Source organism: Bactrocera tryoni, chromosome 5 (assembly GCF_016617805.1).
Source record: "Bactrocera tryoni isolate S06 chromosome 5, CSIRO_BtryS06_freeze2, whole genome shotgun sequence".
Classification (NCBI taxonomy): domain Eukaryota; kingdom Metazoa; phylum Arthropoda; class Insecta; order Diptera; family Tephritidae; genus Bactrocera; species Bactrocera tryoni.
In genome coordinates, this window is record NC_052503.1 from 16,638,952 (window position 1) to 16,651,065 (window position 12,114).

At 38.2% G+C, this 12,114-nt stretch overlaps 1 protein-coding gene across 1 annotated transcript; it reads left to right on the forward strand.

Moving 5' to 3' along the window:
* Window positions 1–5,895: 5,895 nt before the first annotated feature.
* Window positions 5,896–9,757, forward strand: LOC120779089. The gene is made up of 5 exons (XM_040111246.1): window positions 5,896–6,431; window positions 6,502–6,792; window positions 7,133–7,355; window positions 7,404–8,185; window positions 8,937–9,757. The coding sequence occupies exons 1-5, from the start codon at window positions 6,018–6,020 to the stop codon at window positions 9,717–9,719; spliced, it is 2,493 nt and encodes an 830-aa protein (XP_039967180.1). The 5' UTR covers window positions 5,896–6,017; the 3' UTR covers window positions 9,720–9,757.
* The last annotated feature ends 2,357 nt before the right edge of the window (window positions 9,758–12,114 follow it).

A 12,114-nucleotide genomic window follows, 5' to 3' on the forward strand; every position in this document is an offset into this window, starting at 1 on the left:
TCTCAATACATTCCTTAATTGGGCATCGCAAGCGGGTTCGGAGTTGAACCCGGAGAAAAAGGATATGCTTGTGTTCAGAAAAAAGCACAAAAATCAACAATGGAGGTTCCCTCGCAAGGTCTTGGACAACAAACAGCTGCGGAAGCACAATGTGGAAGAAAGAGTGAGAAAGGCTAGCAATACTTTGCATGCGTGTAGTCAGATCCTCGCCACAACTTGGGGGTTCTCTCCCTCTCATGCACTAATGCTGCACAGCTAATGTAAGACTAATTCTGCTCCACGGTGCTGTGGTATAGTGGACAGTCATACGGAAATCCTCCTACGGAAGCCAATGGAAAGGGTTCAGGTGCTCGCTTCGCAGTGCTTTAAGAACAACTCTAACGACGGCTCTTGAATTGGTACTAAGCCTGCCACCTATAGACCTCTTTGCTGAAATCGGCGGGACGACTACTGGCTGCAGAAGAATTTATATACAGAACGTTCGGTCACATCTCGATGAGTAATGGCGGTGTGGCAAACACCGACTACATGATGCCATCTTTCAACTGGCAAAAAGGTTCAAAGTAGACATAGAAAAAAGCTGTGCGCAACACTCTAAAGATTTATACAGATGGCTTTAAAATGAAAGATGGAGCTGGTGCGGGGATACACTGTCCAGAATTAGGTATAAGGCAGCCTTTCAAATTCCTGGACCACTGCAGTAAATTTCAAGCTGAGGCCTTTGCTACTACGAAAGCCGCAGAGCTGGCCTCCAATGCACCTGCAGTCAATTCCAAAGTCAACATCTACGTAGACATCCAATCAGCAATCAAAGCTGTTACCTCGTAACACATATCGGCCAGAAGTGTCTTGGGAAGGAGAGCAGCAATGGAGAGTGTTGCCAGAAGCAAGCAGCTTCACTTCTACTGGGTGCCAGGTCACAAAGTCATCGAGGGTAATGAAATAGTGGACGGGATTGCCAAGAATGGTGCACGACTAACACCTGAAAATATTGGAAACCCATGAATAGTCTATACAACAAAGTGAACAGAAGCATGATAGAGAAAATCAAAACCCTATGGAGCTGCAAAAATCATGTGCAAACCGGTGGATCGGAAGTAAACAAAATTTCTATCGGCACTCGATAGAAGAGACTGTAAGAACATGTTCGGAATACAAAATAATCACTGTTTCGTGGCGACACAACCTCGCAATTTGGGGCTGATGGATCGAGAAGACTGCAGCAAATGTAAAGAGCACGGCACTACGAAAACAATGGATCATCTCTTGTGCACTTGTCCGGCATTGTTAAGACTACGCTGTAATCATCTGGGGTCCCCACGGTATAATACATTGGACGAGATATTGATAGTGAGGCTACAGAGTCTGAACGTGAAGTGAACATGAATTAGTTGATGTGATGGCATACGAGTCATTACAGAAGAAGTTTCAAAGATGTTTACCATGAAGTTTTTGCACCCATAAGGACAGCATGACGAGCTAAAAAATAGCCAAAATACTGTGAGAGCCCTTAAAGCTTTGCTTCACTCTCTGCTTAACTTGAAGGCTTTTAAATTTTCTGTTTTCGCTTTAGCTTTATTATTCTATATATTGTACTGCAGCTTGTGCGGTTATTATTTTCTAAGTGTTCCAAGCTTACTAAGAGTCGTACCATTAAGCAACCGATTCAGAAAGCATCTGAAAATATATAAATTTAAATATGCGAGTCTTTTCGAGTATGAAAGAATTTTCGTTAAACTCCGCGTAAACCTTTTTCCGAAATAAAATGGAAATAGTTTGAAAACAAATTCGTCTCTTCGCCAGCCACACCTCTCACAATAAGAAAAATAGTTCCCACACGCGCATATTCACCACACATGCCACCAAATATATTTATTATGCGAACTAAGCTCTCGAACACTTAAAATCACAATTGCGCTCATTACGGAATACATAAAACATATGTATATGTTGCAAGTATGCCATTTAGAGTACACATATACATGCACACACATATGTTTGAGTCCAAGTGTGGATGGAACTTTAGAAAACTTGCGCTAAAGTAATTTACTGCCATGCAAAATGACATTCATCTGCTTAAGTTGTCAAGTGGCATGCAGCATGTGGCATGCTAGTGTTTGATAGACTGCTAAACTTTTGCACACCAGTCGACACACAACGACACAACTATCAACTATGCACCGTTCATAAGCCAGAACTTCCAAACAAAGGCGACAACACTATTTATTATGGCGAAACTACAAACAATATTATTTATTAGCGCCTGAATTAGGGTGTGTCGCTGTGTTTTGACATACATATATATTTCAGTGGTGCATAGCATACGACGACTATACATTTAGGTATAGCTATAGTCCGTTAATATATAAATATTGCCATAAAGTTCGCTTCTGGTGCCACATATGTTGTTAGAGCTTCATGTGTATATGTGTACGTATTTAATTTCGAAAGTGTGAGTGGTGAGACGTAGAATGTCGCCAGTTGAATAGCTTACGCTCTGCTAGCAATGAAATTGCTTCTGCGCCTGCATTTAGCAGCTGACAAAATTAAATGTGCCAGCGAACAAATTTCCACACTAAACTCAGTGGCTGCCTCAATGGTAACCCAGAGCTCAAATTTATAAGTTCTAAATTACTTTGTAACTAGTTTGCGACACAAAGGCAACTAGTCTGCAGACTGACTTTTCCTCTTCACATAACAAGCTTGATATCGAATGAGATATCACTATGTTTGATCCGAAAAATAGCAGTTTCACACTATATAGTTGAACATAAATACATTACATTCAAGTACCAAATATATTCTAAGAAAGAATTTTTTAAACTTTTTATAGTCTTCTTGTTTTCTTAACATATTGACCACTCCACCTAACTCAGCTAAGAACCCTGACTTCACCTTCTATCTTTAACAGTCCAAATGTAATTTCCAACTTCATCACATCACATCACATCAACGATAAAACCTAACCAACAATTTACCCACTTCTTTACCCAAACTTCGAAAAATAATGGTTAAGTGAAACCCTCTTTAGACTAGTTCTCAGATAGTCCGAAATCTTAGTATCTGACGTTTCACTATAGCCATATTTATTCCTCTGCGTGTGTGTAAATATAGTTCATCATGCCTTTCATGAAACTTTGCCTTTGTGAGCACGACAAGTATAAAGAACAGATTTTAAAATTAAATATGGCATGTTGCAAACACCTCACACATCGTTGCACATTATTAAGTACAAAGCTAGTGGGGACAATATTTCAATGAGACAAATGTGTTGTATACAAAATAGTTTTAGTGTTTTGCTTTATTGGAAACAATCTCTTCGATTGCATTTCTAAGAGAACTTGAGCTCTGAAAGTGTTGCCATAATCATCATTGAACTATGTTCCATATTTTCATAAACTTCTCGAATTTCTTTCTCTCAGGCTTATATAGGCAATCGTTAAGCTGAGACAAAACTAGTTTAGAGCAAGTTTTTCAAGTTTTCAAGAATTATACTATATTGACTTTTCAAAAATCTCACATGGTGATTTAACAAAGAAGATAAGGGTCATCGTAGAATTCAAAAATATGCATAAAATTGCTTACAATAATATACAAGTAGGAAGGCATATCGAAGAGAAATACTTTACCCGTATAGCCTCCAGTAATTAATTATATACCACAACTCTATTCCAAAATATGTTTAAGGGACGCATCTTCGCTGACAGCCTGAACATAGACGACTTTAGGAATCGTTTAAGTGTATATTTGTTTGAGGCATGTACAAAAAATAACGGAAATTTTCGTTTTTTGGAAAAAAAATCAAACTCTCTATTTAGAATATACTAAAACGAAGATACTTTTGGGCTCTCTTTATTTTTTGGAAATAAGAAAAAGTCACACAAAACCATGTGTATAGGGTATATGAAGTCAGTATTGTTTTTGCCCAAGAATTCATGAACAAGCATGTTTATCAACATAATTTTCCAATTGACCCTACAAAACCGCTCAATTTTGGAAAAGGAAAAATTCCTAAACACACTACGTATAGATTTAAAAAACAAAAATCTATTTAGAAATTATTGTACTTACTATGACCAACGAAAAAAAAAGAACAGTAGAATTAAACCCAAAATTTTGGTCGTGTTTCTTCTTCTTGACTGGGGTAGCGGAGTTAACCACAGCACGCCAGTGGTTTCCACTTTTCGCTATTTGCCGGCAACTCTAAAACCAAGTGTAGCCAAGTTCTTCTCCACCTGATCACACCAGCCGAGTAGAGGTCTTCCTCTTCTTCTGCTTCCATCGACGGGCACCGAATCGAAAACCCCAAAAGATAAAGTGTTCTCTTCCATCCGGACAACATAACCTAGCCAGCAAAATCGCTGTCTCTTGATTTGCTGACTCATAGAGTTTGATCTTTGTTCGACGAAAGAGCACTTTGCTTCTCAATTGCCTACTCAGTCCGAAGTAGCACTTGTTGGCAAGAGTTATTCTGCGCTGGATTTCGAAGATGACGTTGTTGTTGGTGTTAATAATGGTTCCAATATAGACAAAATTATCTACGACTTCGAAGTTATGTCTGTCAACAGTGACTTGGGAGCCAAGTCGCGAGTTTGTTTGATGACAGGGGATATTTCGTCTTGCCCTCGTTCACTACCAGACCCATTTGCTTTGATTCCTTATCCAGTCTGGAGAAAGCAGAACTAACGGCGCGGTTGTTGAGACCAATGATATGAATATCGTCAGGTACGCCAGCAGCTGTACACTCTTATAGAAGATTGTATTTATCTATTATCTATTTAGTTCTGCAGCTCTTCTTCAAGAGTAGATTGAAGAAGTCACACGAAAGAGAAACAACTTGTCCGAAACCTCGTTTGGCACCGAACGGCTCATATAGGTCCTTCCCGATCCTAAAGGAGCTTGTGGTATTGCCCAACGTCAGTTTACACAGCCGTTTAAGTTTTGCGGGGATACCAAATTCAGACATCGCGGCATAAAGGCAGCTCTTTTTCGTGCTATCAAAAGCAGCTTTAAAATCGAAGAGATAGTGTGTGTCGACTCTCTTTCCACAAGTCTTTTCGAAGATTTGTCGCATGGTGAATATCTGGTCAGTTATTGATTTTGCAGGCCGAAAACCACACTGATAAGGTCCAATTAGTTTTTTGACGGTGGGCTTCAGTCTTGTACACACTACGCTTAATAGAAACATATCTGCGATGTTAAGGCTTATCCCACGGTAGTTGATGCAGATTTTAGGGTCTCCTTTTAGTGGATTGGGTAGAGCATACTTAAATTCCAATCGTCGGTAATACTTTCATCTGACAATATCTTGCTAAGGTGCTAAGGTAATGCATGCACCTTATCAGTTCTTCCATCGGCCTCTGCCACTTTGTTGTTCTTCAGAACCCCGCCTTACCTGCCTTTTTAAACTTTCAAAACTCGATTTTTGATTAGATATGGTAGATCCTTGATTACAGCACTATATATGTAAATATACAGAACATGAGGAAAAATGTTGACAGTTATCGCATCATTTTTTTACAAGTTATCATTCTAGCAAATTTCAAAAATATCGGTAAAACTGTGTTCGACCTTGAAGATTCGTTTAAAATATATGTATTAGTCTAGTTATAAATAAAGTCTATTTCTTATAAAATATTATAAGAAATAGACAACAGCTATATATTGATCCTTTGTTTGACAAATCTGCAACTAATATTTACAACACTTTCTTCAATTTAATTTTTACGAATAGTTTCTTGAAACCCTACATTTTTATACCAGCATAGAAGAGTAAATGAAAAATCAAAAACATTTTCTTCTTGTCTTTTAGAATCTCACAAAATTTTCACGCCATAGGTTTGCTTTCAAATTACGAAAAAAATACAAAAACGCATAAATATTTTATTGCTTTCAAAATTTCCAATATTTCACAACATTTTCGCTAACAAAAACTCAAAATTACCAAACACCTAAACTATTCTGCATTAAACATTAAATAATTCGCAAAAAAATCGTAACAAAAATAATAGAGAAAAATGTCCAGAAAACTTACACCAACAACACTGCAGAGGGAGTCGAAACCAAGCTGGAGGAGCTCGAAGACGTCGAACACATCCAAATCAACTATTAACAGCAAGACAAAAGTGAAAGCGGCTATTGAAAAACCGGTCAAACCCGAGAAAAACTCAAAAAGAGAAAATGATGTTATTGAACCAGAAGCGGAAGAGGAAACCGAAGCACCAAAAGCGCTGCAGCGGGTAACGAGCGCAGATACCGTAAACTTCAAGGAAGAGCACGACGTTAAAGAGACGAAAAATTGTTTTGACGACTGGAAAGAGTTCTATTTACAAATTTATGGCACAATCAAAAGCAAATCTGATCTGATTATAGCTTTCACGCATTATATACTCATGAAGAATGGCTTCCGGTGTCTGGGACTGGGTGATGATGTATGAATATTATAGTGTAGCATAGTATGTTGTAGTAAATATAAAAATATTACTGCATTTTCTATGACAGCGCACCTATTCCGAGGATGAAGTGGGCACAATCTACTTGCCTGAGGGCTGGAGTCAATTTTCGAAATATTCCATACGTTACATATACAATCGCATGCTCTACATACTTATAGGCGTACATTTGGACCATCGTTTATTGATCAATTTCCTAAATACACGCACCAATGTAGTGACGAATATAACGGTGTTTCCGGAGATAACTGTGCGCGCCACTTATGGTGGCGGTATTAATGTGTTGATACCATTTCCGGAGAAACTCGCACAAACTCTATATAGTAACTTAATACAAACGGTGAGTGTTTTCTATACTAAATATTTATAATTCAAGGGAGAAAGTTGAAAGAAGAGAAAAGAAAGGCTGAGACAACTATCATTTAAATAGATGACTATTTAAAGAATTATCTTGAAAAAAGTGTCGTAGCCCTAGCGCTTAGACGAAAAACGTAAAACAGGGTGTGTGTCTCCGCTAATATATGCCCGAAGATAGGCAACAATTTCCACAAAATTTGTTGCCCACATTTAGGCTGAATTCTAACTTTACTTACGACCTTTAGACGTTGCAAGAAACAATAAAATAACAAATCTAATGAAATGAAAGTCTTCTTAATATATTCCACTACAATTCTTTGCAGTTTACTGATATGCAAGCGTGTGATCGGCCGCCGAAGATATTATCACGCACAAAGCAGCAAAGTAATCCATGGGATGAGCTCGCAGCGCGACGCAGTAAAGATGTCTACCCCATATTGGAAGAGGATAATATTTCGGAGATTGAGGAAAGCCAGGAAGTACATACGCTGGACGGCCAAGCGCAGAGACATGCCAGCTGGGCGGACGGGAAACCTCAAGCAGCAAGTAAATTTTTTCCAATTATTTATGCACTTTAATTTCCCATTTCCCTAGGCATCGGAGTAATGAATTCGCTGAAAACCAGACTGGATGAAACTGTCGAACCGGTGAAGGATGCCATTGTTAGCTATGTGGAGGCTATGGTTAACAATTGGTTTTCGCTTTATGGCAACGAGATAATGAAAAGCGGCAAATTAGCTATACAGGATTTGGCCGATCAACGTCAAATGATTGAAAAATATATGAACTTCGCCAAACCGGTTGCCGAACCGAAGAGCGGTTTCGTCATCTACAATACCAAGGTAACGTTGGACGATAGCAAGCAAATATTATTGCGTGATACTGTCGAGAAGAGTAAATTAGACTTGAAAGTTGGTTCGAATGTAAACGCCGAACTGAAAAGATCGTTAACTGAAACGGCGCATAAACCGAGTTTGGCGAATGTAAAAGAAGATCACACAAATAATCCAAAACCACCAAACGCGAGTGAAGCATCTCTGACGGCAGAGCCATCTAGAGTTAAAACTCGAAATTATTATAAGAACGTACGCCCAAAAATCGATTCTGGTATAAGAAGTGATAAAACTGTGGCAAGTCCACCGCCGCAGCGAGCGAAGAAAACGGCCGCGGTGCCGGTGACTGTCGAGAGAAATACACATAATTCCGCAAATACTCATACAGAGCCTAAAGTGGTTACTGTTTTGAAACCGGCACTTAAGAAAGTGAGACCTCAGGCAATAAGTAGCAGTCGTACAGAAAAAGAAATTAAGAAGGCGTATAAAGCATATGAGGTGGAAACCGCTAAGCGAAATGCTTCAAATAATCGCGGAAAAGGGGTCAGTATTGTCACTAGTTTAGTTAAAAGGAATATACTATGGAAGGTAGCTATGAATTAGAATTGCTTCTCATACTCTTTAACGCTCTCTTTGGTTTTGTGTTCCATGCTCCCCTAGATAGTTAACTTTGTCTGTGTAGCCTGATGACATACTGTTAAGGGCTATGCTTTATTTGAAATGTTGTTGCCTACATTTAGGATGAATTTTATTTGTTTGAAGTATTATTGCCTACATTTAGGAGGAATTTTATTTTCGATGAGTTATGAGAAGTTGAACAGAGACCGAATTTTTTTTGTTTTTTAAAGAAACAGTGGCAAAATTGTAAAAGAAATGACTAAGAAGTACTTGAAACATCAATCTCCAAGCACAAGGAAGCATATTCATGATATTTTTTTAACACGGTCTGTTAAGTCGGTGTTTTCACATGCAATAGATTAGAACCAAAGAGAAATATTGTTTGAGTACCTTATCTAATTCTCTGTTAGGTCGGAAAGCATGCGCAGAATTCAGAGCAAATATTTTATACCTAAAGAAATATAAAGAGAGAGGCAAGGTATTTTCGAAGAACTTCCACTACCTCAACTTTTCCTTGACTCTTATCGTCTATGCGGGTCAAAAGTAAGGCTAGCTTAAGACGACAGTGAATAATCTGCTTGCTTCATATTTTTCAATACTTGTCTACAATAAATTTCAAAAAACTATTTATTTCCATCAGTTACACATGATTTTTACTTTCCGTACTTTCATTTAGGGCACGAGCATAAATTCATCGCAGCAAAATTCCCAAATAAATGTCGATGGAAAATTAAAAAATAAACGTTTCAAGCACAAAGCAACGCCAGCTTCAAAAAACTTCAAAAACAATGCCGCCAAGTCTTCAACCAGCAACAGCATTGGCACAACGGAGTCGCAAGTGAAGCTTAACCGATCGAGTCCAATAAAAAAGATTCGCTTCAATCTATCCAAAACCAGCGAAACACCATCTTATCTCTCGAGTCTGTGGCCAAGTACGTACAAAAGTTTAGAGAATCTACTGAAGAGTTCATTCCCATTTCGAGAGCAAGCGCGTGAACCCGGTGGTAGCACGGATCCAAAGGAGGCGTTAAATAAATATGATTTAAAGGACGATTTAGATGGTATAATCTATAGTAAAGATACAAACGACCTCGCCGAAACGCAAAATAGGCACCATAAGGAATGTATCTATGATTTAGATAAGGACGGAGAGAACCTAAAAGCTACTTCTAATTTACTGCAAACGATAGAAGAGCATTTCGCTGAGCAAATTGAAGCGAAGCGTTTGGAACTGCTGGAAATGGTAAGGCGCAGAGATCTGCCTGGCATCATGGATAACAACGAAGATGCTGAATTGAAGAACAACTTCTTGAATGCGGAGCATGAGGAGGATGTGGGCTGTTTTGTGCAACCGGCCGATGAATGGGCGCAATGGGAGTTCAAAAAGAGACTGAAGGAAATTCGAGAAAAAGAAGTGTTGAATGCTCTTAACAATAAGAAATTAAATTTCAATGAATGATAAAAATGTGTAAAATTTGAGCGAATAAAAAAATATGTGCAACGGAACGAAAAAAAATGTTTATTATTTGTGAAGTGAAAACAAAATAAAAGAAAAAACGTTAACTTAGCGTGCATGAAAGCTATAATACCCTTCAAAAACAAATTCCATTAAAATATCATTGGCTTGGATAATAGTCCATACCGAATTTTATCAAGATATTTTGCCAAATAAAAAGTGTTCCATATTTGGGATACCCACAAAGCTAATACGGCTATGTAAGCTGACGTTGAGAAATAACAAAAGCTCCGTCAGGATTGGGAAGGATCTCTCCGAGCCGTTCGATACCAAAGAAAATGAGGTTTCAGACAAGAAATTTCCCTATTGTGTGACCTCTTCAATCTATTGCTTCATATTGAATAAAGACAAGTCATGATAGTTGTCAAATTTCAATCCGAAATACACCAGTCTATTGCAAGTTCAAAAGAAAAGGACGCCGAAAAAAACCGAAACTACTGAACTGGAGTGAAAAAAAGCCGCTAGTATACCTTAGTCCCACAATTGGTACAGAATTTGTTCACTACTTTGTACTGATTAATGTTGAGGCTGAAAGTATTGGGTCTATCACTATTACTATTTGTAAGGTTTTTCTCCCAACTTTGGGACGTTTGTTTAAGAAAAACCTGCAAATAATATCATCCAAAGTTTTGCCCATCTGGACCTATAATATTTTCAAAATTTTCTGGCAACATGTGGACTCCTTCGCAAAAGAACGCGTCGGCGACCAAGAATGAATCAAGCCAATTTTTGATAATCCGTTCTGATGTAAACCGTATTTCAGTGAGGGCGTTCCCCTTCGACCGGAATGAATAGTAGTCAGTAGCGGCAAGATCTGGGCCTTAAGGCGTGTAAGACAAAACTTCCCAGCCGTTGTCTTCCAAATAGTTTTTTACCCATCTTGCAACATGAGACCGAGCGTTTTCATGTTGGAAAATAATTTCCTCATATCCAATCGAAAATTTCGTGTGTTTCTTGGTGAAGACTCGCTTCAATTTAAGAAGTTGTGGTCGGCAACATGCCCCCGTAATGGTTTCAACTGGTTTGAGATATTCATAATACAGCACACCTCTTTGATCTCACAAAATACAGAGAATTATCGCTTCGCCGCTGGCTTAGCTGGTTGACCCGACTTCACATATGTTTTTGTGCATTTAGTTTTGTCTTAACTACTTTTCATCAACAGCCACAAACCGGTGCAGAAACGTCTCTTTTGTAGTGTGCAAGCAACATTTTTGACTTGCAAAATCGTCCTACAACGTCTATTGGCCTCAATTCATTTCGCACTCAATTTCCTTGCTTTCGAATGTATCCGGTTGTTCTTAAACATTTTTAATATTGCTGCTTGAGTGAAAAATTTAGCGAGCTCAAATTAAATCTTTTCGCGAACTGGCTACAGAACTGGTCTTATTCGTACTAGTTAGTTTTAAGTCCGAAAGTAATAGTTATAAAAATTTAAAGAATGAGTAACTTCGTTGAAGTCGAAAATTAAATTTTTCCAACAATTTTACCGTTTCACTATAGAAATATAATTGAAATTGCATACAAAGTCATAATCAGAAACTCAGCAATTTTCAAACAGATGCTCGCATTACAAATTAATAAATAAACAAATATTCGTTTTAAGCATAACAAACATGTGCCAGCGAATTTCTGCCAAACTGTCAACAAACCCGAGCGGAATGTTACTTTAAAACTTGCTACACAGCCACTCATACTCACACGCACACACTCTCGCTCACTCCTTTTCTCTTTCGCTCATCCTGCCGCCACAAAGCGTTGTTACTGTCAGCTTTCTGCTACTACCACTGACACTATGTAAATGCTTGTAAAGTTGATAAGTGCAGCTTTGCGAATGTCAGAATGCGATGACATTGCAGAATTTTGTTAAAAAGAATTGACGCTGAGTGCCAAAAAAGTTTCGATGTTATGTGTCGCAAAGTTTCTGTTCGAGCGGACACACACACAGCACACACAAATGTGTTGCTGTGAACCGGTGTTTGGTTGAGTGTGTATGTGTATGTGTGTGTGTCTGAGCTGGTTTCGAGTGACATTTTCAAAGCCAAACATTTAAAAAGTATTCAGCTGAGTTTCAGGTTGTCAGCCTCGAATTTGATACAATACTTTAGAGACGAAAACGCTGAGTAGGGGCAATAGCCACAACAATAATAATAACAATTGTTAAATAAATTATTTCAAATGGGTTTCCTTACATTTTTTATGTGCTTTAGAAATTAAATTTAATATTTCTGAATGTCAAAATGCAATTAATGTAATTGTGGCCTTGGCGCGAGTATATTTCACAATTGAGCGCAAGAAAAGAGGGAAAATAGTCAAAACGCAAGCTTCAAGGTATACT